The sequence below is a fragment of the Zonotrichia albicollis genome, chromosome 21 (assembly GCF_047830755.1).
Source record: "Zonotrichia albicollis isolate bZonAlb1 chromosome 21, bZonAlb1.hap1, whole genome shotgun sequence".
In the NCBI taxonomy this organism is placed as follows: Eukaryota; Metazoa; Chordata; class Aves; order Passeriformes; family Passerellidae; genus Zonotrichia; species Zonotrichia albicollis.
This window is the reverse complement of record NC_133839.1, coordinates 9,879,227-9,905,455: the sequence shown is the minus strand read 5'-3', so window position 1 is coordinate 9,905,455 and position 26,229 is coordinate 9,879,227. Positions and strand designations below refer to the sequence as shown.

The 26,229-nt window shown below is 54.2% G+C and overlaps 2 protein-coding genes across 8 annotated transcripts in view; both read right to left on the bottom strand.

Moving 5' to 3' along the window:
* The window catches only part of SEC16A (SEC16 homolog A, endoplasmic reticulum export factor), a 28,989-nt gene extending 27,462 nt beyond the window's left edge, over positions 1–1,527 (bottom strand). For all 6 annotated transcript variants that reach the window (XM_074556679.1, XM_074556683.1, XM_074556682.1 and 3 more), the window contains exon 1: positions 1,389–1,527. The gene's annotated coding sequence lies outside the window, so the exon portion shown is untranslated. The remainder of the gene's footprint in view (positions 1–1,388) is intronic.
* A 6,548-nt stretch (positions 1,528–8,075) lies between these two features.
* NOTCH1 (notch receptor 1) overlaps positions 8,076–26,229 on the bottom strand; it is a 41,910-nt gene continuing 23,756 nt past the window's right edge. The window contains exons 9-34 of one of the 2 annotated variants that reach the window (XM_074556677.1): positions 25,902–26,015; positions 25,163–25,276; positions 23,942–24,175; positions 23,477–23,587; positions 22,619–22,811; positions 22,223–22,368; positions 21,567–21,680; positions 20,608–20,727; positions 20,224–20,376; positions 19,605–19,833; positions 19,278–19,479; positions 19,023–19,176; positions 18,606–18,790; positions 18,301–18,433; positions 17,737–17,994; positions 17,524–17,636; positions 16,436–17,007; positions 15,307–15,735; positions 14,369–14,517; positions 13,518–13,734; positions 13,116–13,206; positions 12,741–12,906; positions 11,758–12,053; positions 10,918–11,065; positions 10,709–10,806; positions 8,076–10,285 (exon numbers count right to left, since the gene is read on the bottom strand). In XM_074556677.1, the coding sequence (XP_074412778.1) occupies positions 8,813–10,285; positions 10,709–10,806; positions 10,918–11,065; positions 11,758–12,053; positions 12,741–12,906; positions 13,116–13,206; positions 13,518–13,734; positions 14,369–14,517; positions 15,307–15,735; positions 16,436–17,007; positions 17,524–17,636; positions 17,737–17,994; positions 18,301–18,433; positions 18,606–18,790; positions 19,023–19,176; positions 19,278–19,479; positions 19,605–19,833; positions 20,224–20,376; positions 20,608–20,727; positions 21,567–21,680; positions 22,223–22,368; positions 22,619–22,811; positions 23,477–23,587; positions 23,942–24,175; positions 25,163–25,276; positions 25,902–26,015 (6,212 nt within the window). In that variant the 3' untranslated portion in view covers positions 8,076–8,812. The remainder of the gene's footprint in view (positions 10,286–10,708; positions 10,807–10,917; positions 11,066–11,757; positions 12,054–12,740; positions 12,907–13,115; positions 13,207–13,517; positions 13,735–14,368; positions 14,518–15,306; positions 15,736–16,435; positions 17,008–17,523; positions 17,637–17,736; positions 17,995–18,300; positions 18,434–18,605; positions 18,791–19,022; positions 19,177–19,277; positions 19,480–19,604; positions 19,834–20,223; positions 20,377–20,607; positions 20,728–21,566; positions 21,681–22,222; positions 22,369–22,618; positions 22,812–23,476; positions 23,588–23,941; positions 24,176–25,162; positions 25,277–25,901; positions 26,016–26,229) is intronic. The other variant, XM_074556678.1, reaches the window with a different exon arrangement.

The following is a 26,229-nucleotide window of genomic DNA, read 5'->3' as shown; positions in this document are numbered from 1 at the left end:
GCACAGCAGCCTGCTAAACATGAGTCACCACAGTAACAATTGCAGAAGGTGTTTCCAGGCATACCAAAAAAACATTGCCAAAGAGGAAAAAAAGATTAAAACCCTCTAGACAAGGCCATAAAATTAAGTTCATCTGATGAGCTCTACAGCTTCATCTATAAAGAAATAATTCCTTTGGGGGCAATTAATTTAAACCTATCTAAATAAATTACTATTAAACAGAATAACTATGCCCATAAAGCAGATTACAGAAGGCTAATATTAACTTTCATACTCACACATTAATAAAACAATAAATAACATGTTCATACACACAGATTCCTAGTAAAAACAAAGTGACCAAAAAAACAAAAATAGAAACTGCAATCTTAAGTACAGGAACGGCTGGAAAAATGAGATTTGCAGCTTTAAAATCAGCAAGTGCTTTTTCACTTTTATCTCATGTAGACAGCTGCACATCTGCACACATGTGGGTGACAGATTGAACACGTTCTGCATCATTCACTCTCCTGACAGATTCCTAGCCGGCTTTTCCTCAACAGCAACCAGAGCTACAAAGGTTATCCTGTTAAAATGTAGCAACAGGAGAACTTTAAACAGGCACAGGGTAAGTTTAAAGAGATCCAGGAGAAAAATAAAATTCTTCCCTGTGCGGGTGGGGATGCCCAGAGCAGCTGTGGCTGCCCCTGGATCCCTGGAAGCGTCCCTGGACAGGGCTTGGAGCCCCCTGGGCCAGTGGAATGTGTCCCTGCCATGGCAGGGGATGGAATTCGATGATTTTTAAGGTCCCTTCCAACCCAAACCAGCCCGTGACTCCATCAAAACAGCTCTTTGGGAACCGCAAGCCCAAAGCGTTCCGGTTTATTCCGACAGGAGCCCGGCTGCCGGTTCTCCAGCTCCGGGAGCCGCACTCCTGAGTCAGCACCAGTTGCACCGACCTGGGGCACCTGAGAGCCGCAAACACAGCCCTGCCCCGGGCCCGGCGCTGTCGGAGGGGACACACGATAGCCGGCATCGGTCTGAACCTTCTCCCCGCCGCACCCCACGCAAAAACCTCCGGAGCCCCGCGGAGCATCCCCGTCCCACCGCCCCACGCGAAACCGCCCGGAGCTCCCCAAATCCTGCGGGGAAACCCCGGGCAGCGCGGCCCGGACTGCGGCAGCGCCTTCGCCCCTCCTTGCGGCACCACAGCCCGCCCCAGCCGGGCCGCGGGCCGAGCTCGGGGCTGCGGGAGCCGCCGGCTCCCGGCGCTGCGACAGCCCCGAGGCCCTCGCTGAGGCACGGCGGGGTGGGCACCGGGCACACCGGGGCCCGCGCCTCCAGCCCGGCGCTGCTCGCGCAGCCCACCCGGGACCCGCGGCCCTCCCTCCGGGCGCGCCCCGCGGTACCTGGCAGCCCCCGCCGGCCGCGGCCCCTCAGCAGCGGGCGCGGGCGCCGCCGCCCCGCACGGCCCCAGCGCCGGCCGCCGCCATCTTGGCACATCCGGCTCGGGCTTCCGCCGCCGCCGCCGACGTGTCACGGCGCGGCGCGCCATGACGTCACGGCGGCGCGCGCAGCCGGCCGTGTTGCTGTCCGGCGGCGGGAGGGACCGCGGGTTCGAATCCCGGCTGGGGCGGTTGAGGGATGGAAGGTCGCGGGTTCGAGTCCCGTTCCGGGCGCCTCGTCCCGGTGCCTCCCCTGTGTCACCGGGATCTCGCCCCTGTGCCGGGGAGTGGCGGAGCGCGGCCCCGTGAGGGCTCCGTGCAGGTCTCGGTGGCCCCGGTTGGCCGGTACGGGTGCAGTGGCGCGGGTGGCCGCCAGGGCGGGACAGAGCTCCGCCGCTCCGGGGCCGCTCCCGGGGGAGCCGCTGCCCATCGCTGCCGCTGCCCATCGTTTATAGACACGGAAAATGAGATTCTGCCTCACAGAGCGAAGCTGCACTGCGAGGTCCTGTCCTGCACGTCCGTGGGGCCCTAATTAGGAAAGGCTGATTAATTGGGGAGGGCCAAGGTGCACGTGTCCAAGAGCTGCAGAATCAGAAACGAATCCCAGAATCCTTAAGGCTGAAAAATCCCTCCAAGATTACCGAGCACCATATTCACCACTAAACCCTGTCCCCAAGTGCCACATCCGTGTGCCCTTTTGAACACTCCAGGGATGATGGTTCCAGCACTGCTCCAAGGCTTAGCCACCCTTTCTGTGATGAAATTTTCCTAAATATGCAATTTAAGCCTCCCCTGGCACAGCTGGAGGCCGTTTCCTCTCACCCTGTCCCTTGGTATCATAATATTGATCTATTGATATTTATTGATATACTGTTCCTTGAGTCCATCCTCCTGTTGGGGAGTTGTGCACTGGGAGAATGAGATGATGGACGGGGACAACGAGATGATCTTGAAGGTCCCTTCCAACCACACCAGTCTGTGACTCCATGAAAACAGCTTTTTGGGAATCAAAAGCCCAGAGGCAGCACAAAATATTCCCTCCTGAGCCCCCTTTTTTCCAGGCTGTGCCCCCCCAGCCACCCCCGGTGCTCCAGACCCTTCATCAGCTTTGCTCCGTGAGTTGCAGCTTTATTTTACACAAACACAAATCTTTTTTAGGGGGTGAACCCCCATTCCAACCACCAGAAGAATATCTGCCATTCCCTGTGCTGACATTGTCCCACCCTGCACCCAACAAGCCTTGGAGAGGAAAACACAAGGAGCTAAACAAACATCTTAATCAGGGGTCGTTATCAGTGCAGAGCTGTTCCTGCACTCCCATCATTAAAGCAGGGGAATATCCTCAAAGCCCTGGCCAAGCAGGGGAAGCAGCACTTTGATGCTGGTGTGGGAACCAGAGGCAGCACTGTGATTTTTAAGTGCCTTTCATCTCCCTCTTTTGTAGGAACATTCGTCTAAACCAGCTTGTCAAATACAATTTCCTTGCGCAGGCATGAGTTGCAGATAAAGCCCTGGTTCTCCCTTGATACCTCCCCCAACAGGTGTAATCTGAGGAAACATGGTTTTAATTAGCCTGATTGGCTTTTTTGTGTGCTAAACAGCATCAAGAGCTCACATCTGTGTCTATAGTTGGATATTTATGTTACATATTTAAACCCCTTATACAGCGGTACACAATGGAAACATCAACAATGGGATCTCACCTTTGCTGTTCTCTTGATATGTATGTGATTGTAAAGAATTTCCACATTAAAGCATGCAATCCCTTTTTAACCTGATGCTGTACTGAGCAGTAGTTCTGGACTTGATTGACCTATTATAAAATAAAACCTTGGTCAGTGAGGAGAGCGTGTGTCCCTCTCTCCTGCTTCACAGAATCACAGAATGGTTTGGGAAGGACATTAAAATAATCCAATTCCACCCCCTGCCATGGGCAGGGACACCTTCCACTGTCCCAGGGCGCTCCAAGCCCTGTCCTGGGACAGTTCCAGGGATCCAGGGGCAGCCACAGCTGCTCTGTTCCTCTGCTCACCTGGGATACAACACAAACAATTCTGACTTTTTTCCTGGTAATTTATTCAGTCTTCAGGTTGCACACAACCAGAAACACAACCTTGCCCCACGGGCTTGCAATGAAAAGGATCATTCTTTGAGTTTAGAAACATGGAAAATGCTAGAGGAGGGTATCTCTATCCCTTACCAGTATTCTGCACCGTGTTGGCCAACTGGACAACCTGAGGTTTATTTATTTACTCATTCAGTTGCTGTGATTATTCAGGCTACCCCAGCCACATTAACCCCTGTGTGATTTGAGCACCCGAGATGAATTTGGCTCCTTTTGCACATTCTCCAGGGGCTGATTTCAGCCGCAGCAGCAATTCCTCAATCGGGGCTGGAGCAGCTGCGAGCAACTTTGTGAGCAAACACCAACACAGCCTGGAGGGAGAGGCAATACAGAGTAGCAGTTTCTAAATGTCTAAATGTCCCATCTAATTGAGCAGGAATAATGAAAACAAAAAGTGGAAAAAAAAAAACAAAAAACAAACCAAGCCCTCCAGCATGTAAACAAATAGCTCAGGTGCAGGGATTCCATACCTGCCATGGCAATAGCCAGGGCTAATCTTGTTTTCAGCACTCCTGAACCCTTCCCTTGGGTATGAGAGGGATGTGAGCGGTGTGTTTTTTTGGTGCTTCTCAGCCTTTTTCACCTGGAATGCTGAGACAGCCCTGCTTGCCATGATCCATCACTCCTCGGCATCTCCTGGTGCTGGGAGGGCTTGAGGTTCAGCTCCCAAAAATCTTCATCCACACCAGGTGGAGATGAGCTTGTGGTGGGTTGGTTGGTGTGGGAAGAAGCCTTAAATGTGAGAGTTTGAAATTGGGGCCTTTTCTCTCATTTCTCCTTTAATTAAGCCTCCATCCCAGCTGGATCTGTGACACCACAATCATCTCATGTACCCACAGGTTGGTTGGTCACCAGATGCCTTCATAAATCAAAGCAATTTGGGGCTAAGCACTTAAAACCTAAATTTTTGCACCCTTTCTCCTCTACTCCTTAAAAACGTCAACTGACTTCGAGTTTGAATTACCTTGTGGACAATTAATGAATATACATCCCTTTGCTTCTTTCCATGGTATTTAGCCCCCTCTTTCCTCATCCTGTCCCTCTGACCATTCCTCATGGAAAATCCCCTGCTTTGCAGCCCCTCTTGTTAAACCAGCCCACACGTGCTGCCTCTTGCAATTTCAAATTATTTTCCACATCCTCATAAACCCCTTTTTTTTCATCTATTCCAGGCCAAATTCCTGCCTTGCCCGTGAGTGACTCAGTTTTAGAGGGGACCAGGCAGGAGAGGATCCTTCTAATGCCTGCTCCCTTTGGGATGGGCCTGTTCCAACCCCATGGCAGCACTGGGGCTGTGCTGGGATGGGATTTGGGATGGGAATTGGGATGGGAATTTGGGATGAGCCTGTCCCAGCCCCATGGCAGCACTGGGGACATGCTGGGATGGGATTTGGGATGGGAATTGGGATGGGAATTTGGGATGAGCCTGTCCCAGCCCCATGGCAGCACTGGGGACATGCTGGGATGGGATTTGGGATGGGAATTGGGATGGGAATTTGGGATGAGCCTGTCCCAGCCCCATGGCAGCACTGGGGACATGCTGGGATGGGATTTGGGTGGGTTTTGGGATGGGATTTTGGGATGAGCCTGTCCCAGTGCTGTGCTGGGCTGGTTCTAGGATGGGATTTTGGGATGAGATTTAGGATGGGAATTTGGGATAGGACTTTGGGATGAGCCTGTCCCCACCCCATGGCAGCACTGGGGCTGTGCTGGGATGGGAATCTGGGATGAGCCCATCCCAGCCCCATGGCAGCACTGGGGCTGTGCTGGGATGGTTCTAGGATGGGAATTTGGGATGGGATTTTGGGATGAGCTTGTCCCAGTGCTGTGCTGGGCTGGTTCTGGGATGGGAATTTGGGATGGGAATTTGGGGTGAGGCTGTCCCAGCCCCATGGCAGCACTGGGACCATGCTGGGCTGGTTCTAGGATGGGTTTTGGGATAGGAATTTGGGATTAGCCCATCCCAACCCCATGGCAGCACTGGGGCTGTGCTGGGATGGGATTTGGGATGGGATTTGGGATGGGAATCTGGGATGAGCCTGTCCCAGCCCCATGGCAGCACTGGGGCTGTGCTGGGATGGGATTTTGGGATGGGATTTTGGGATGAGCTTGTCCCAGTGCTGTGCTGGGCTGGTTCTGGGATGGGATTTTGGGATGGGAATTTGGGCTGAACTTGTCCCCACCCCATGGCAGCACTGGGGCTGTGCTGGGATGGGATTTGGGATTGGGAAATTAGGGATGGGATTTTGGGATGAGCCTGTCCCAGCCCCGTGGCAGCACTGGGGCTGTGCTGGGCTGGTTCTAGGATGGGTTTTGGGATAGAAATTTGGGGTGAGCCCATCCCAGCCCCATGGCAGCACTGGGACCATGCTGGGCTGGTTCTGGGATGTGGGAGAAGCCTGGGCTGGCTGGGATTCCTGAGCAGCTCCCGTGTGAGTCATTCTGCAGGCAGACAAACCCCATTTTGAGCATTCCAGATGGGATGCAGCCACAGGCAGGGGGTGACACATCCTGGGAAGCCCAGCTCCCTCCAGGATGTCCCTCTGGCTGCTGAGATCCTCGTTGTTAACACATTCTGCAGTGGGAAGAGGGTTTGTTCTCCCTTTCCATGGAGTTTGGGGCTCCCTTTCCTGTAATGTCACCCCCCTGAGCTCTGAAGGTGCATTTCAGTGCTGAGGGTGGCACGTGAATGCCACTGTCACAGCAGCAGGAGCTGACCAGCTGGACAGCAGGTGTGTGGTGGCCCTGGATGTGTCCGGGGCTGGACACCAGGCCCCTGCACACACAAACCCTCTCCCTGCCCAGCCACGGAGTGGAAAATACCAGCATTCCAGGCTTATGGGATTTGGGAGGAGGTCAGTGGCCCTGCTATTTATATCCAGTTATTTGGGGACTTTGCAGCTGCATCTGCACTGCAGAGCCCCTGTGGGGTAGAGAAAGAATGAAATGAAATGAAAAGCAATGAAATTAAATTACCTTAAAAATCTTGAGCACAGCAAGGACAGCAAACATTTCTGGGTGGCACAAGTAAAACTCCCTCTGGTGCTGCTGTTCCTGGCTTTTTTGAAGATGCATGAGGGACATTCTTTAAAACAAATTTTCCATGTTTCCCCTTTTAGATCTTGACCCGATGGCCTGAGGGTATCAGAGCACCCACAGCAGACAAATAGGCAGAGCCCCTCCTGCCTTGCTCAGGTGTCTCAGGTCAGTGAGAGTTTAGCAGAAATTAAAGAGAAATCTTCATTGTCCAAAGCTTTTCCCTAAGTTTTTACACAGAGAAGAAAATGTTGAGGAAGTTCCAGCCCTCTGTGCAAGGGAGAAGCTCTGAAAATAAAGTGTCACATCCAGAATTCAACTGACCCATAACAAAAGCACCAAGTTCCAGTTTTAGTAAAATCTAGATGCCCAGAAGCATCATTTATTGCAAATCAGTTAACCAAAAAAAATACATCATTTTTGCAAACTACAACTTTGCATGTAGATAACTTTATTACAGAAGATATCTTTTCTTAAACTACACTCTAGTTTATAAAACATAGGAAGATTCAACACCACGTGATGTTTTTATCACTCATATTAGGCGTGTCACAATAACAATGGTCTGAAATGTTAACTAAGATGAGTGCTCAGCAAGGCACTGTGCCTTGAGAAATATCCATTTTATTTGGTGTTCTAATAGAAAGGAATGAGGAAAAGGAACCCTTTTCTCAGGTTTTCTTGATTAACTGCTCTCTATCTGCCTGTCCCATACACATTATCTAGGCTGAGGGTGTCTGCTTGCTTTTGCACCCGAGTGAGTGATATTCCAACACCTCTATAAGGTGATATATTTATGATATATTTAAGACTTGCTCATTTAGATTTTTGAAACAAAATCCACCTTTTCTTAAAAAAAAAAACCAAAAAAAAAACCCCAAAAACCAAAAAAACCCCCATATTTACAAACATTAAATCTGCCACAGGCTTATACTATATTTTACATGATACACAGAAAGAGTGCACATCAGTATAAAAAAAGATGCATCACTCCAGGCTAACGTCACAGAACAAAATGTCAACGTCTCACAGCACAGCTGTGCTGGCCCCTCGCCCTCCAGTTTGGCCAGTCCAGCCTCCCACCCAAAACCAGCAGCACATCCCACTGGGCACCCAGTGGGGGCTCTGCCAGAGGGGCACGTGGGGGTGGCAGCGTGATAATGCTTTGTAATCTCACTCTGGGCGTCTGCACTGCCAGACACACCCTCTTCTAAAAAAATAGGCAGGCCATCCTTAAAATAAGGATGTGGTTTACAAAGTTTATATTGGCATTTATTTCTCAAAACGGTTACTCGAACGCGAAAACAAAACGAAAAATCAGTAAAGATATTCAAAGTAAAATTAAGTCTCTTTTGTGTATATACTCCATAGTTATGGGCTTGCTCTCTTGGAAGTTTGGTAAATACATTTCTTTTTGATGGGGGACAGTATTCATGTTTTGTAGGGTATTTTTTAGCTTAGAAACCGTTCTTACAGGTCTATAATCCTGATTTTCTTTTTCTTTTTTTTTTTAGATCATAAAAATCATTTAAATATATATATTTTTATATATATAAAAACAAGAGAGAACAAAAATTTCTATTATCAAGGCAAATGTACAACTATATAATACTGAAATTTAAACAAAGATTCATGACTGGTACCATAAAATGTCCTCTCATATAACTGCAAAGGAAACATTTTAAAGTACATTTAAAAAATTTGTCCACACTTAATTTTTTTCCCCTTAAGGAGTGGTACTTAGTCAATTTTTCCTTCCCCTCTTCTTTCTCACCTCTCTCTCTGATTTGAAAGAGAAAAAAATAAATTAATGGCATTTCAGAATCACAAATTGTTGCTTATAGCTTTACATAAACATTTCCTCTCAAATCAAACATAATGAACCCCCCCAAACAAAAGAGAACATCCTATAAAAACCTAATTTGTTGATTTCTCGAAACACAACTGGTGTTCCACACTGAGTTCTTAACAATAGAACATATAAATAAAAAGGCAGTGTTCTCATGTAAAATAAAAAGTACATAAATAAATACTAAAAAAAAAAAAAGGAATTAATTTGTCTTTTTCTTGTCTTTTTTTTTTTCCTTTTTTATAAAAACATATTTAAAAAGGATCCTTTAATAAAAGCATCCGATGCGTCCTTTTAAAAAAAAGAGAAAAATCTCCCTTGAGCTTCTGGCTCGCAGCGAGCGTCTCTAAAACACCTTTTTTTTTTTTATTTTTGTTTTCACTTGAAGGCCTCGGGGATGTGTCCCATCTGTGACTGCATACTCGTGGGAGGGCTGGAGATGCCCTCGGACCAGTCGGACACGTTGGAGTGCGGAGAGGAGCTGGACCACTGGTCCGGAGACTCCGGCGACGGCGTCAGGAAAGGGTGGTCGGGCACCTGCAGCTGGTGGCTGGGGGTGTTGTCCAAGGGGGAGGAATAGCTGTGCTGGGAAGGAGGGGTGAGGAACTGCGTGCTGGTCATGGGCTGGGCCAGGGAGGAGGGCAGCGAGGTGGGCAGCAGCTGGGAATCCTGCGGCAGGATGGTGTGCACGGCCATGGCGCCGCCGCTCACCGGCTGCAGCTCGGGCTGGCTCAGCTCGGTACCGAGGAAATTCTGGCCCAGGTTGGAGCCGCTGGGGTTGTGGTGCTGCTGTGGCTGCTGCGGCGCCTGCTGGGGCTGCTGGGGCTGCTGCTGCTGCGGGGGCTGCAGGTTGGGCTGCTGGAGCTGCTGCTGCTGCTGCTGCTGCATCTGCTGCAGCTGCTGGCTCTGCATCAGGTGGGGCTGGGACGCCAGGCGGGTGTTGGGCATGGCCTGGTAGCTCATCATCTGCGACAAGCTGGTGGTGGGCAGCCCGTTGTGCAGCGAGGTCATCATGCCGTGCTGCTGCAGGTTTTGGGGCTGCTGGTGAGCCCCGGGCTGCAGGTTGCCTCTCAGGGGGTTGTACTGGCTCTGCACCATGCCGTTCTGCAGCCGGGTGAGCCAGTCACACTGCCCGTTCAGGCTGGCCCCGCTGCCCACCGAGAAGCTCATGGGGGCGCTGCTCATGGCCGTGCTGGGGCTGGACACCGGCAGGTGGGACAGGCGCGGTGGCACCGAGTCGAAGCCCATCCTGCTGGAGCTGCCCATGGCCATATCCTGCTTGCCCGCCATGTTGAGGTGGTTGATGCTCAGGTGGGCGTCGGGCATGCCCGGCAGGTGGTTCAGAGGCATGGAAGGGGACTGCTGGAACGGAGAGGTCATCAATGGGGGAGAGGCCACGTCCGAGAGGTACCCGTGCGGCGACTCCAGGGAATCCACGGGCGACAGCACCCCGGAGTTGTCGAGCAGACACCCTTTCCCATCCTGCGACTTTTTCCTCCGCGCTTTGAGGTCTTTGGCGTCCTTGCCATTGCAGCTCAGCCCCTTGGTGCTCGGCTTCCTGGCCTTCTTGCCCTGCACGGCGGGTTTGAGGTTGCCGATGTAGCTGCTGGGGGAGCAGAGCGGGGGGGACAGGGTGGGCGCCCCCAGGGGCCCGTTGTGCAGCGTGGGGCTGCGCACCAGGTTGTACTCGTCCAGCAGGCGCACGATGTCGTGGTGCATGCGCTCCTGCGCGATGTCCCGCGGCAGCCGGTCCATGTGGTCCGTGATGTCCCGGTTGGCAAAATGGTCCAGCAGGACCTTGGCGGTCTCGTAGCTGCCTTCTCTGGCTGCCAGGAACAGTGGGGTCTCCTCCTGCAAAGCCAGCAAGGTTTGGTTAGGGTTGAGTTCACAGATTCTCCTGGCTAGCGCTGCCCTGAGCTCCACACCCATGTCGTTGGGTGGCCACCACCTCTCCTCTGGTAAGGGTTTGCTCCTTCTTTTTCCTACCCTGCTGATCCATGTCCTTGTATCAAACCAGGAATCCTATGAGTGACCCAGAACATGCTGGAGGTGGCCACAAAGACACTGCTGCTCACCAGGCACTGCATGGTCCCTCAACATCACCTCTACAACCAAATCCCACAGTGCTCCTTTGAGCTGAATCCAGTTTCATTCACAGCAGAACAATCAAATCAGAGTCTCAGTGCCAGACATTTGTATTTTAGCCAGAAATTACTCTTTAACAGACTCCCCAAATGGTTCCTTACTCTCATATATCAGCCTAGGAGATCCTACCTTATTATTCTGCATGTCCTTATTGGCACCATTCTTCAGGAGCACCATTGCAGCTTCCACATTATTCACAGCAGCTGCCCAGTGCAGGGCTGACTTGCCTGGAGAGGAAAACCACAAAATACAACACACATTAGAGAGTGCTGAGATGAAGAGCAAGCAGCCCTTTTGTCCCATGTCTAGGTGAACTGGTGTTTTAGCTGCCTCAGTACCTAAATCATCCACGGCGTTGACGTCAGCGTGGCAGTTGATGAGGTCATCCAGCATCCCCTCCACAGCCAAACGAGCAGCCAGGATCAGGGGAGTGGTCCCGTCATGCATCCGGGCATCCAGGTCTGTCGCCCTGTTCCTAATCAGGATCTGCCACAAAGCAGAGGGAACACAAGCGTTAGGGGGGACAGACAGCAGGGCACCCCAGGTATCTCAGCACCTGCAGTGCCCTTTCCAAAGGTTCATCTCTCCAGTTCTGCTCCCAGTCCAGGGCTAATGCTGTGGGGGTGCTGCTTTGCTGTTCCCCAATATAGCAGTGCTGAGAAGGCCCCGGTGAAGGAGGAATGGTGAGGAGGACTCCATCTTATCAGAAGGCTAATATATTACTTTATTATACTATTTATTCCATACTATGTTACATCTATATTACACTACATCTAAACTGAATCTGCCAAGCACTCAACCCTGCACACACTGCACAGAATCTCAGGGCAGTCAGCCCACAGCCCTGACACACACACACACCTGGCCCTGATAGGCTGAGGAGACAAAACACCATGACTTTGGGCAAACAATCTCCATATTGCATTCTACTTCTGCACAAACACAGCCACAGCAAATGAGATAAGAATATTCTTGGGAAGAACTGCGCCTTGCTTTTCTCTGTGAAGAGAAATGCGGGGCTACACCCCGAGACAACGGGGGCTTCCATTTTTAATACTGTCACCCCACACCTTGCCCAGGTGAGCAGGACACCCTGTGATAAAACCCTTCATGCAGCACCACGATTTCCCCCAAAAGACCCCCCAAAAAAACCCGTTTTTTTTAAAATCACAGCTCACCTGGAAGACTCCCTGTGCATCGGCAGAGACGGCGGCGTGCAGCGGCGTGCGGCCCATGTTGTCCTGGATGTTGGCGTCGGCGCTGGCCTCCAGCAGGCGCTTGGCAGCGTCCGAGCGCGAGTACCTGGCGGCCAGGTGCAGCGCGGTCTCGCCCGTGCGGTCGGTCTGGTTGTGCAGGCTGGCCCCCTGGTAGATGAAGTCGGAGATGACGGCGGGAGCGTCGTCCTCCTCCTCGCTGTTGCCGGTCTCCAGCCCTCCGCCGCTGCACGAGGCGATCATCAGCGGGGTGAAGCCGTCTGAAAGCACAGGGGGGCTCAGGATGAAAAAGGATTTTTACACTTGTAATGCAATAGGGCTCTGGCAGATGCTCTGCCAGAGATAGATGCTTATTCTCCTGGGTGCACCGAGACTGAGTTCCTGACTAGTTCTGAACATCAAACAGGAATATGCTTCCTCTGATATGGATCTGAAATTCCTTAGTGGTATCTCACTGCTTTTCCTATTTCATCTGCTCCATGTAAGGTGCAGTTTGTAAGGAAGGCTGCTCAAAGCAAACAGAATATGGAAAACACCTTCATTATTTCAGAGGACAGTTTCACAGACATGGGGAAGACCAAGTGTTTGCAGGAATTTAAAAAGCTATTAACCATTGTGAAAAACCTTAAAGGAAGGCTGTGAAACATACAAGTTGGGTGGGAGGAGAAGAATATAGGAGCAGCAGAGAGATAACCTGGGTGATTTAATAGGTACTTCTGTAATTTCCACCTCAGTCACTGAACAAAAGAGCTCTCATGGAAAGCAAAATGTGACAGGGTCTCTCTCTAAATCACACACAACAGCAACCCTGTGGGGCAGAGCTTGTAGCAGTGACTCTGCACCAGCAAGGGACAGGGAGGGCTGTGGGGCTGCTCCTCTCTCTGCAGGGGCTCAGGGAGGGTTCCACATCAGCTGCCAGCCAGTGCAGAAGTGCAAGGGGTCCTTACCTGGCCCTCTGACGTTGACATCCATGCAGTCAGCATCGATTTCCCCCTGTGGAGGCGTGGGGGCCATGGAGGAGATGCGCAGGTCAGCGGCGTCCAGGTGCTGCTGTGTCCACTGCCGGTGATCCGTCTGGTCATCCGTGTCCGGCAGCATCGCCTGCTCCTCGTACTGAGGGAAAAAACAGCAGGGAGTGAGCCCCCAGGAGAGCACCTGGGCTGAGCTCCAGCCTGGGAAGCTCTGCGAGGCTCCAAGGTGTGTGTTTGTCACAGGCAGGTTTGCAAAGGAGCTGAGAGCAGCAAGGAGGGGCCCTGAGGGTCCCTCTGCTCCTTTTGTGACAAATCCTGCAGCACAGACAGGGAACGTGGCAGAGGGCTTACCCTGAACTTCTTGGTGTCCAAGGTCTCCTCATCACCCCACTCATTCTGGTTGTCATCCATCAGCGTGCCATCCGAAGCATTTTTGAGGGGTCTTAAAAAATAAAACCACAGAAAAAGTTATCTCCTCTGCAGGAACTGTTTGTGATGTTTGTACAGGCACAAACTGAAAGGAGAATCAACCAATTTCCAGGAGCTTCCCCTCCGGCTGCATTTCATTTTTTATCAAGCGCAAAAAGATTACATAGCATGAACCATACAGAACATTGCTTTTTCCCCCATGCAGAACTTTAAGCCCCCCTGATTCTTCTCCTCCCTGCCACACCACCACAACACACAGAACTCCAGCAGGCTCTCCCAGCCCTGCTGCGCCGTTCCCATCAGCTCAGCAAGCAAATTACTCACTTCAGCCCAACAGAATCCTCCCCGAGGGGCTCCCGCCGCTTCTTCTTGCTGGACTCTGTCACTTTGAAGCCCTCTGGGAACCAGAGCTGCCCATGCTCCCTGCGGCGCTTGCGGTTCACCAGCACGCCCAGCCCGATGAAGGCCAGCAGGACCAGCGCGGCCAGCACCACGTACATGGGATACAGCTGCGAGTTCTTGGCGGGCTCCGCCGTCTCACCTGCACAACACGGGGGCACACAGAGAGATGCTGAGACATTAAGCTGCATAGCAAACCGGGGACGGAGTGGAAGTGAAGGAAAATTTGTTAATAGAGGTACCTAAGTCTGATCTAAATCAGCGCCCCCCGCCCCCCCCCCTCAAAATAAGGTCATTTTATACGCTATTAATCAGAATTGCAAACTATCGGCAAATTCTCGGCTGCACAAGGCAGCCAGCACCAGGAGACAGCTTCACTTTTTTCTCCTTTAAGGAAAAGGATTAGCAAACTTCAAATCATTGCGCTTGCATTGAGCTGTTAAGACAAAAGGATTTAGGGGGGATTTTCAAGATACAAACTTCAACTCCTTGCATGTCACTGATTGATTGGAGCTGCTTGGGTTTTCTTTTTCTTTTCTTTTTTTTAATAACTTTTAGAGTGATAATGATTTTGAAATAAAACCTGGAATAAGCAAAAATAATAAAGTGGGCTTGCAATTTTTTTAAAGCAAAGACTTAAAGGAAAAAAAAAATATATATGTGAGGTTATTAAAACCAGACTGTGCTCAAGTGCAGTCAATTGACAGATAACTAAACTTGGGGAAGGCTGGAAAGTTTTGTCTGTCTCTCCTCCTCAAGTGACCAGCTGTACTTACTTTTGACAGCTTCTATTTTGTAGGGGATGTTGAGGTTGCCAAGGGAGGCCAAGGCTCCCAGGAATGCTGCCACATCAGTGGCACTCTGGAAGCACTGGGAAGATGACTGGATGCACTGGCGGTTATCAATTTCCAAGTAGACAATGGATCTGTGAGAGAGAAGAGTCAATAAGGAACAGGGAGAGATGACCACACTGAGGACACGGCCAAGCCCTGTCTCCCTTCCCTCTTTAACCCCCATCAGTGGGAATTAGGAGGTGGGAACCCATCTCCTTGCTCTCCTATGGTCCAAAGCCTGCAGCTCACACTCATGGTCTGTTGCCTCAGTGAATGCTGTAAAATCCAGCTCTGTATCTACAGGAATGGAAGGGAGTCTCTGCTTCACAATGTTTTATAATTACCCAGACACTACAGTGTCTTAAATAATGCTGTTTGGGAGCCTTCAGATGTTCTCATATCAGTTTCCCTGCTCTAACTCCTTTGCTTTCAGGGGCTTTTGATTGAGTCCACGGAGACGGAGCAGGTTAGATGTGTATGTTTACACCAAAGATCTCCAAACACAGATTGCAGTAATTGAGTTTTACAACAAAGCTCTAGAAAGCATTTCCCAGGGAGAAAATGAGGCTTAACTTAATGACTTCCTGAAGTCAGACAGTCGGTCAGGCCAACCTCTGCTTCCAGGTCCCACCCAGCCCAGCCCTGGCTCCCAACAATGCCCAGGACTCCTTCAATCGTGAGAGTCAGGCAGCCTTGTATCAGGGACTCCTGAATGATCTCTCCATTTTCCCACATGAGAGCAAAATCCGGTTTCTGTTCACACAGAGAGCAACATCTAAATACAATTATCTGGCCTACATCCTTCCCTTCCTGGTGTGTTACTATTACCAACACAGAGAACACACTCAGAGTGCTGCTCAGAGAAAATGGAACCCTCTTACCCTCTGATGTCCATCTGATCGAGCTCCCTCTTCTGCCTCCTGCCAGCCCTGGAGTAGAGGCTGCTCTTCACTTTGTTGATGACAGCACTGGACATATCTGACCAGTCCTCTGTGGACCTCTTGATGTAATGTTTTTTCAGCTCCTCCTCGTTGCCATAGTATGGGAAGATCATGTACTCCCCCTTGGCGTTCTTCTTGAAGACCACGTTGGTGTGCAGCACGCGGCTCAGCTCCCTCAGGAAGTTGAAGGAGTTGTTCTTCAGGTTCTCGGGGGTGATGAGGACCACCACCACCAGCGTGCCGTCTGCCAGCTTCTCTGGCATGTTGTTTGCACAGTCCAGACCATCCCACTCGCACTCAAAATTGTTGCAGCCCTGGTCGCAGTGCCCATCCGAGAAGTGATCTTTGCAGTACTGGTCATACAGAGGGCTGGGTGGAGGAAGGAGCAAGGCAGAAGAAAGAATTAGACCAAGCAGTGCAAATCACACCTGTCTGCTGAGAAAAGCAGTGGTGGTCTCTCTTTTGTATAAATGTTCTTCACCCTGACAGACACCAAACCAGTTTACACAGAAAGCAGCTGTGTCATGCAGCACTGTGAAGCACTCACTGCTGCAGGTGAGAGAGAGCAGCTGTTAAATTATAAAAGAAAAAGGGAAAAATTGCTGTGACTCAGAGAAGGCATGGGGACACAGAATAGTTACTAAGACCACAGTTGGTCCAGGAATCTGGGACTAAGTTCCTGCTGTTGCCAAAGACAATGTTTGGGAAATGCTTGGATGTTAACATCATCATGTTTCCTGGCTGCTTTTTCATCTGGGGTCTCCCTGCCTTGAAACTGACTGTGTTACTGCTGTGAGTTGGAGAAAATCACTTCTGTGGAGTGATACAAGAAAGGACAGGGAAGCCATCTGCAATGAGTCAAACCCAGAGAGCTTCCAAGTAGATGTAAACTCAGAAGGACCACAGGGAGATGTGGTTGCTTGAGCTGCAGCCACACAGGCAGCAGAACAGAATGTTGGGAATGAACAGCAGCCCTGAGTCTAGGAGCTTTACCAGACACAATCAGAACAACCAGAGATGCTGACCCTGATGGGCTTCAAAACAAGAAGGTTTTAAAGAAGCCACTTACTTGCACTGCCCCTCGTACTTCTGGCAGTCAAACCCATCGTAGAGGCAGCCAGCATTATTGCACTGAGAGTCACACTTGCCATCGTTGAAGTACTTCCAGCACTGCAGGGACTGGGAGCAGTTCTTCCAGGGGTCGTTGAAGTTGAGGGAGCAGTCGCCCCCGTCCCAGCCACACGCGTGGTTGTTGCATTTCCCGTCGCAGATCTTGTTGCCGGCGTAGCCCGCGCACACGGCGATCTCGCACTTCTCCTCGATCTTGGGGGGGATGATGTCCTGCCCGATGCCCCCCTGGAAGTCGAAGTCCAGGATGTGGCAGTTGAGGCCGTTGAAGTTGGCGGGGCAGTTGCAGCGGTAGTAGGGGGAGGCGTCGCTGGAGAACTCGCAGGTGCCGCCGTTGTAGCAGGGGTTGGAGGTGCAGGGGCTGCTGGCCGGGTACTGGCACTCGGGGCCCGTGAAGGCCGGCGTGCACATGCACTTGGAGCTCTTGTGGATGGAGATGCAGGTGCCCCCGTTCAGGCAGTGCAGGTTCCCGCAGGTGCGGGAGTCGTTCTCGCAGGTGGCGCCCACAAATCCCTGGGGAGGGCAGAGCAAGGAGGGAGTAAGAGCCACTGATGCTGGGCTATGAGCAGCATTAACACACGTGTGTTCTGGGAAACTAAAACCAGCATTAACACACGTGTGTTCTGGGAAATTAAAACCAGCATTAACACACGTGTGTTCTGGGAAATTAAAACCCACCCTCTAAAACTGGTGATGGGCAAGAATAATCTTGTATGTAAAGCTTGTTAGAGCATCCTCTCAAAGTGAAGGGAGCTCTTCTCCATAGCTGCCTGTCCCACTTTGTGTGGTGCAAATAACACAAATCACACTCCAACCTGTTCTACCTTCAGGCCTGAGCCATCTTCTCCTTAACTCAATTCCAGCATCCTTGCAAGCATGGAGGGTGCACATTTATGGATGCACCAACAGCAAAGCATCCTCCCATTCATGCCTATCCCAGCTGGGGAAGCCTCAGGGACTAAACTGGCCTCTTGACCACCCCTCATGCCCACACTCATTCCCTCCTCCTGGAGAGGAGCAGGCACCTACCGGGGGGCACTTGCAGATGAAGCCACGGCCAGTGTTGCTGGCAACAGCACACGTTCCCCCATTCCTGCAGGGCTTGCCCTTGCAGCCATCCACCACGGTGTCACAGCGACGGCCTGCGAGGGAGAGGAGCGTGTGAGGAGCAGAGGAAGGCATGCGTGGGCGGGCTGGGGGCTGCAGGCTGGGCCCTGGGAGCACAGGGGATGCAGGGCTCACCTGCATAGCCAGGTCTGCACTCGCATTTGTAGTCGTTGACCCGCTGCACGCAGTTCTGGGTGCCGCGGGCGTCGCAGGGGTTGGACAGGCACTCGTTGACATCTCCCTCGCAGCGCTCCCCTACAAAGCCAGGGGGGCAGATGCAGCTGTAGCCACCTACCCGATCCTTGCACTTGCCATTGTTAAAGCACTTGGGCCCCAGGGTGACAGGATCAAAGAAAGGGCTGCAGTCATCCACATTGATCTCACAGTGCACCCCTAGAGAGAGGGGGGAACAACCCACACAGCTCATCAAACAGTATCGGGGGGCCTGCTGCTCCCTTGTGTCAGCCTGCCCTGCCCAGGGGCTGAGCCTGACCACGTCAGTGGCAGCCTGAGCCACCTCTGGGGCAGGAGGGACATGGCACCATGTGGCCAAGGCCCGTGGCCTTGATGGCTAAGCCCACGAGCAAACACAAACCTCGCCCGCTGCGTTTGCTGCCGCCAGCCCCAGCAGCTAATGAGCAGAATCCAAGGATATCTGCACTCAACCCACTAATGCCCCAGCCTGGGGAATTAATTTACCTTGAGTTCCTCTGGGGCAGGAGCATTTGTAGGTATTGATGAGATCGATGCAAGTTCCTCCATTCTGGCACGGGTGGGACAAGCATTCATTGATCTCCTCTGAGCAGTTAATTCCATGATAACCAGCCACACACTGCAAGGAGGAAAGAGAGGAACTATCAGAGAGGTTCCTCCCATTCCCATACAGCCCTAGGAGCATAGCCAGCACCCAAATCTCCAACTTGGTAAAGGGGCATCATGCAAGGGCAGCAGAAAAACAGTAACTGAGGCTTTTCCCTGGGAATTCCTGCCTCCCAGGCACTCACCTCGCAGGAGTAGCCTCCCAGGTAATCTGTGCAGGTGGCTCCGTTCTGGCAGGGGTTGGGGGAGCATTCATCCACCTGCTCCTCGCAGTAGCTGCCGGTGTAGCCGGCTTGGCAGCGGCAGAAATGAGTGTTGCCCGTGTCAACACAGAGCCCCGAGTTCCTGCAGAGGTGTGCCACATCGATACCTGCCAGGGAGAGCAGAGTGAGATGCAGGGACCTTGGTGACACCCACCACACACCACAGGGCCATGTCCTGGCCACACACATCCCACAGGGAATCACAGCCTTGGGCGTGCATTGCTAGAGCAATCCTTGAGATTGCTGTCCCAAAGATCCCCACCAAGAGAACCGGGCACATCCCTGCTCAGTGCCCAGCACAGAGGACATCTGAGAGCAGTGCACAGGGCAGGGCCTTACCTTGCTGCTTAGCAGCCACCTCGCAGGACACGCTGGGGACGTCGCAGTAGAGCCCTGTCCAGCCGCTGTTGCACTCACAGTGGTACAGGTTGCTGGTCTGCCAGCACTTGCCTCCGTTTTTGCAGGGCGAGGAGTCACACCAACGCACCAGGTTCTGGGGGAGCAGAGCAAGGCAGGAGGGTGAGGACCCAGCAGGGAGTGCAGACCGCAGTGACCCCCAGATCCCCACAGCAGCATCCACCCCAGGTTCTGTACCTGGCAGTTGAGGCCGGTGTAGCCCTGGGGACAGGTGCACTTGTAGGTGCCATAGCTGTCCTGGCACGTGCCCCCGTTCAGGCACGGCTTGGAGTCACACTCGTTGATGTTGTGCTCGCAGTAGCTGCCCGTGAAGCCGGGCAGGCAGACACAGGTGAAGGTGTTGATGCCATCCACACATGTGCCACCGTTGAAGCAGGAGCTGGGGACACAGACACCCAGTGAGCCACAGCCGGTTGTGCCTCACACCAAAGGCTCCCCACACCAACCCAGGGCTGTGGGGCAGCACAGGCACCTCAGCCCCACATCCCAGCTCCAGGGTTGTACCTCTCTGTGCAGTCAGGGGTGTTGTTCTCGCAGTGGATGCCGCTGAAGCCAGAGGGGCAGGTGCAGGTGTAGCTGTTGACGCAGTCGGTGCAGTTGGCCCCGTTCTTGCAGGGGTTGCTGGCGCACTCATTGATGTCCTCCTCACACTTGGGCCCACGGAAACCAGCCAAGCACTCACAGAAGAAGGTGCCAATGCCATCGGAGCAGGAGCCACCATTGTGGCATGGATCTGGAGAGGAGGGATGTGCATGTGAAGATGTGATGGGTCCGGCTGTGGTGCTGCAGCCCAGCCTGGGAACTGCCCCATAGCACTGTCCCCACACACATCCCCTGGCCATGTGGGGATATGGGATGGGACTGAGCCCATGGAATGGGCAGAAGCCACACCAATCCCTCCAGGAGACTGGGCACAAGGAGAACCCATGGCACACACTGTCCCCCAGCCTCCTTCTTCCTGCCTTGGACTGACACAGCTCAACAGGGACATGCCTGAGGTGGCCCAAAAGCCAAGCAGGGCTCACAGCACAGTGGCAGCCAGAGCTGGTCCATACATGGAGAATCCCAGCCCCAGGAAGGGTGATGAGGCCCAGGCTGGGCTGGGGGCAGCCCCTGCTCTTACTGGGCTTGCAGTCGTCGATGTCGGTGTCGCAGTTGCGGCCGGAGAAGCCGGTGCGGCAGGCGCAGCGGTAGCTCCCGTTGGTGTTCTGGCACGTGGCCCCATTCCTGCAGGGGCTCTTCACACACTCATTGATGTCAATCTCACAGGTCTGACCTGGGGACACAGCAGGACAGGGATTGTGTGGGCTGGGAGTGCTGGTGAAAGCCCCAAGGGTGACAATGACATCCTGGGCAACACTCACACCAAGGCAGAAGCCAAGGGATGCAGGCAATGGTTGTGTCTCATCCACCCAGCTGAGCTATGGGGCAGGTCAGGACCCTCTCCAGGGCCTGGGTCCCTGAGGGGAGGGGGGAATTCTAACCCCCAAAAGGGCCATGCCCATACCTTGCCAGCCAGGGGGGCAGCTGCAGGAGAAGCTCTTGTAGTCCTCTGACTCCTGGCACTCACCACCGTTCTTGCAGGGGCTGCCAGCACAGGGGGCCAGCACATCCTCACAGGTGGCTCCTGCACAGGCACAAGCACCCACTGACACCCTCCAAAAGGACACGTGCCCCAAGACCCTGCTCTCCCTGTGCCCTGCCCTGGGCTGCTGCCAGTCTGGGGAAGGCTCTGCACTTCCCCAGCTGGGGCTGTCTCCTCCATTCCAGGCCACCCATGACCCCGAACCCCCACAAACTTTTATGCCCTGGCTCTGTGGGCTGCATGACAGCACTGCACACTTCCTTTGGCAGGGAAGTGCTGCTCGGGGTGTCTTTTCCCCCTTGCACTCCCTCCCCCTTCCCTCTGCGCTGCTTTTCCTGTTTACGTCCAGCCAAGGGACACGTTCCCTCCGAACCCTTATCTTCCCTGTCAGCCAATATCTCCTGAACTGGCCTTTGCTATTTTCCAGAGCCTTCCCCTCCCTGCCTGCCCAGTCCTGTCCCCCCCAGGGGTTTCTATGGCCACTGCAGAGGGCAGGAAACAGCTCATGGCTTCCTGCGATTGTGCAGGGCTGGCGGGCGGAAGCGCGGGGCCGGCAAACAGGAATCGGCTCAGCAGAATCCCCCCGGCCCCTCGGCCTCGCATCGCCCCTTCCAGCACGGGCACCATGGCTGGGGAGTGTCACTGGGGCAGCCCCTGGGTGCTGCTGCCACCCTCCAGGAGGAGGAGGAAGAGGAGGAAGAGAGGAAGCTCCTGCAAATTTCCTCTGGCTGCACCATGGAGAGGTGGAGTTGTGGCTGCTGGCAGGGCAGAGTGAGGGAAGCCTTCATGCCCAGTCCCAGCTCACTGAATGTGCTGGGGACCAGTTTGGTGTCCCATGTAAAGCAGAAACTCCACAGAGCTGTGGTGGGTGCTCCCCTCACCTGTGTAGGGCAGGAGGCAGTTGCAGGTGTAGCCAGCAACGTCATCAATGCACGTGCCCTGGTTCAGGCAGGGGTTGGAGGCACATTCGTTGATATTGGTCTGGCAGTTGGGGCCTGTGTTGAGAAAAACAGACAGAAGTGGCTGTGATGGAGGTGTGCTGGTGGCAGGGGGCTGAGGGCACAGTGGGGACATGGTGGCAATGACAACAGCACACCCACTGCCCTGGGAGAGCCTGCTGTGCTCAGTGCCAGCCCTGAGCTCTGCTGAAGGTCTCCAGGAGGGCTGCACTGCCACAGCTCCCAGCCACATCTGGGGCTCCACTGTGCCCAGAATGAAGCCTCCAGTCCACCTGACACCATGGAACACCCACCCACAGCTTCCACCCAGGCCTCAGTGTGGGGGGAACAGGGCAGCATCCCTAGCTGCACCCTTAGAATCATGGAATCACAGACCTGTTAATGCTGGAAAAGCCCTCTAGGATCACCAAGTCCAACCATTAACCAGCATCACCATGCTCCACATCCACACCCCTTTTGAACACTTCCAATCATAATGACTCCACCACTTCCCTGGGCAGCTTGCTCCAGTGCCTGACCACCATTTCCAGGAAGAAAATGGAAATTTTTCGGAATATCCAATCTAACCCCCCACTTACCACTGAAGCCCTCCCTGCAGGTGCAGATGTAGCCACTGGTCATGTCCTTGCAGGTGCCACCGTTCATGCAGGGGTTGGATTCACACTCATTGTTGTTAATGTCACAGTTTGTCCCACTCCAGCCAGGGTCACAGTCACACTTGTAGCTTTGGGGAAAAATTGGGGCATAAAGAGCTGGTCCATCCCAGCCCTCCAGGAATTACTTATCCAGCAAATTACTCATCCATTACTTATCCAGCAAATCCTGTCCCTCCAGGGAAATAGCCCATGGAACTGGCTCAGAGCATAGACAAGCACCAGCTCAGGGGACAGATGCTCACCCTCCTCTAACCCTGACTTTGTGGGGTCCCTTTGGTCCCTGCAGCCCCCCAGCAGCCCCTGCACCCTCCAGCCTACCCATTCAATCCATCGTGGCATTTCCCATGGATACAGGGGTTGCTGTTGCACTCATTCACTTCAGACAGGCACTTGGGGTCGTGGAAGCCCTCGGGGCAGAGGCAGGTGAAGCCATTGATGCCATCCTTGCAGGTGCCCCCGTTGTGGCAGGGGTTGCTGGCACACTCGTCAATGTTGATGTTGCACATGCGCCCTGGCAAAGGGGGAGCAAGGAGCAGTTACCCCATGAGCATGAACAGCACGGCGTGGGGAGTGCACCCACCAGGCATTCCCCCCTCCAGCCACCCAGGGAGTGTCTGCTGGAGGCTGGGATCTCAGGACACACTCTGCTGCCCTGCACAAAGGGTGACTTCACACCCTGCATCTCCTGCCTTCATTAAATGGGACTGGGAAGAGGCTGCTCTGGCCCAGGAGGGAACACCGAAGGGAGGAGGTTTCAGGCTGTAACCAGGGAGGAGGTTTCAGCCTGTAACCCTACCTGCCATGGCTGACAAAGCCAGGCTTTATTTCAGCTCCCGGCGGGCCCGAGGACAAGGGGCCGCGCGAGCGGGGAGCGGCGGGGGCTGCTCCCATCAAAGCCCTCCACCATTTCCAGCAGCCATCAAACAAACCAGTTGGACAAGGCAGCAACCTGATACCCATGGGAGTGGGCGCAGCAGGAGTCGAATTCGCAGCACCAGACACCCCTTTGATTTCGGACTGAGCCGGGGTCACCCTCCTGAACAAGCAGGAGCGCCGGAGGGTGTAAAACCTCCTACAGGCGGGATGGCAGCATCCCCCCTCCTTATTCCACCCTTGTCCTGGTTTTGTGAGGCACCAGCAGCTGCAGGTCCCCAGGGTGTGAGGCCCTGCTCTCACCTGTGTACCCTGGCTCGCAGGTGCACTCATAGCCATTGATCTTGTCGATGCACTTGCCGTAGTCACAGGGGTTGCTGGCACAATCATCCAGGTTGATCTCACAGTTGGGGCCTGGGAAGGAGAGGGGAGTTGTTAGGGTGTCCCCAAGAGGAGAGGAGTGTCATTAGGAGGTCCCCAGACCCATCAAAGCAGTGAAATGAACCCAGCTGGCACCAGCTGCCACCGCCGCCCCACAACAAAGCGCCTCCGCCACGGGCAGCTCCCGGCTGGGGCGCGGTTCCTGCCTGAGCCGGGCACCAAACTGGGAGAACTCGCCCTCACCTGGGATGCCCCAGGCCAGCCCTGGCACCAGGGTGGCTGCTGGTGGTGGCCCAGGGCCAACCTGCCCGAGGAAGAGGACGGGAGTGGGATGCTGCACCGGCACTGCCAACCCATGTGGAGCTGCAGGGGTTCCCTCCTGCTCACCTGTGGTCCCTTTGAGGCAGATGCAGTTGTAGGCGTTGTTCCTGTCCTGGCAGGTGCCCCCATTTTTGCAGGGCTGGCTCTGGCACTCGTTGATGTTGATGTCGCAGCGGTGGCCGGTGTAGCCGGGCTGGCAGAGGCAGGTGAAGGAGGCGATGCCGTCCTTGCAGGTGCCGTAGTGGCACGGGTCAGGGTCACACTCATCGATGTCGATCTCGCAGTGAGCACCTGTAAAACCTGCCAGCAGCAGGAGAGACACAGGGTGAGGGTGGGGGACACGGGACAGGGATGGGGGACATGGGGTGAGGGTGGGGGACACGGGGTGCAGATGGGGGACACTCCTTCCCATGCTCTCCAGGTGTGAGTTAGCACACTGGGGTGCCTCTACCTGCCCCACTGTGATCTCTGGGAGTGGGGTGCAGGCAGGGAACACCCCAATGTGCTGGTGGGGGGGCTGCTCAGCCCCCAGCCCGGGGGCTTTGTCCCGGGGTGCACAATGCCCTGCATTAAAGCAGCCTGGGCTGCAAGCGGGGCCCCGCGCTCGTCCCAGCACGCACGGGGGGGCTGGCTGCAAGCACCCCCCAATAATAACCCCCCCGGCAGCTCCTATTCTCCTGGCCAGCTCCCTCCCCGCCGGGTTTGGGGGTGGAGAGCCGAGGACAAAGTACAGCTTTGACTAGACCCCGCCAAGCCCACATAGCAGCTTTTCATCGGGGCTTGGCATTAGCAAGACACTAATTAGAGGCCATTCAGCTGGAAGATTTCTGGCGGGAGCTGCTCCACAAAAGAGCCACTGTTTGCCACCAGGGCTCAAGTCATCATTTTGTGCAACTGCTCCTTGGGTTTCGGTCGGCCAGCCCCCAACGGCCCTGCACCTTGCATGCCCATAGAGGCAGCTTTATTCCTTCCTTCCTGCCTTCCCCCTCGCTGCGGGCGGGAGCACGGTGGGACGGCTGCTGCGGGGCCACACCTAAGGAGTGCCAGGCTCCACACACCTGGCTCCGGGGCCAGCAGGCTCCAGAGCTCGACTTGTTCTGCCAACAGCAGGGAAAGGGACATCCTGCCCTGCTGTCACATCAGCAGGGACCAGCCTCACTGATGGACGGCTCGGGGACACCTGCCACAGCAGGTGCTTGCAGAGGTGGGCACTAAATGATTTGCCAGTGTGGTTTTATAGCACATCACGGGGCAGGTGATCCCCACAGCCCCCCAGCACCCCCTCACCTTCAGTGCACTCGCAGCTGTAGGTGTTGGGGCCATCCACACACTTGGCACCATTCTTGCAGGGGGTGCTGGCGCACTCGTCGATGTCAAACTGGCACAGGTGCCCGTTGAAGCCTGGAATGGAGGGAGAAATCACATCCCTGCATACGGCTGGACCCGCCAGGCTCCCCTCCTGTCAGCCTCCCCTCCCTGCCGGGCTCCCCTCCCTGCTCCCGCCGGCCCCCCGCATCCCGGCCGGGGCGCCAGGTTTCCATGGGGACGGCTGCTGGGGGCCCTGAATGCGGGGCTGCGACCCACCATTGAGAGCATCTTATTTACATCTCTAGAGGAGCAAAGTCTCTGAACTTCAAAACCTCCTTTCACAGATTAACCGTCTCCCCATTCTCTGCTCCACCCCGTGACTTTGACACCACATTCAAAGCCGCTGGTGCGGCCCCCCCAGCCCCCAGCCCTCCTTCCCAAAGAGGGGCCTTTTCAAGTGCAAAGCCGTGGGGTTTAATCCTCCTTCCCCTCTCCCATGGGCGGGAGCTGGAGCAGCATGGCCTGCACGGGGCTCAGCCCCTCATCCCAATTGGAGAAGCTCCCTCCGAACACCAAGAGGTGCTCACTGCGCTCTCCCCATTTCAGAGGGCTATGAAATTTAAGGAGCCCGTTCTTGGCTTGATCCAGGATGCATCCTGGCTTTGTTCCCACCACGGTGGCAGTGGGATGGCAGCTGGCAGTGGGAAGGTGCCCGTACCAGTGGGGCACTCGCAGTGGAACTCGTTGATCTTGTCCAGGCAGTTGCCGTTGTGCAGGCAGGGGCTGCTGGCGCATTCGTCCGTGTTGATCTCGCAGTAAACCCCCTCGTACCCTGCCGAGAGACCCAGCACTGTCAGCACCCTGGCACGGGGCTGGCACAGCCCCACTGTGGGTGAGTTACACCCGGGCACACCTGGATCCCCTGTCTTTAAAAGGCAGCTCAGAGACTCTTTTACACGTGGTGGGATTTGATGCACAAGCTGCTCCTGGGATCAACAGGTTTTGGCTCAATCCAAGCCAAGGTTGGCAAGAGGAGGAGGTCAGTG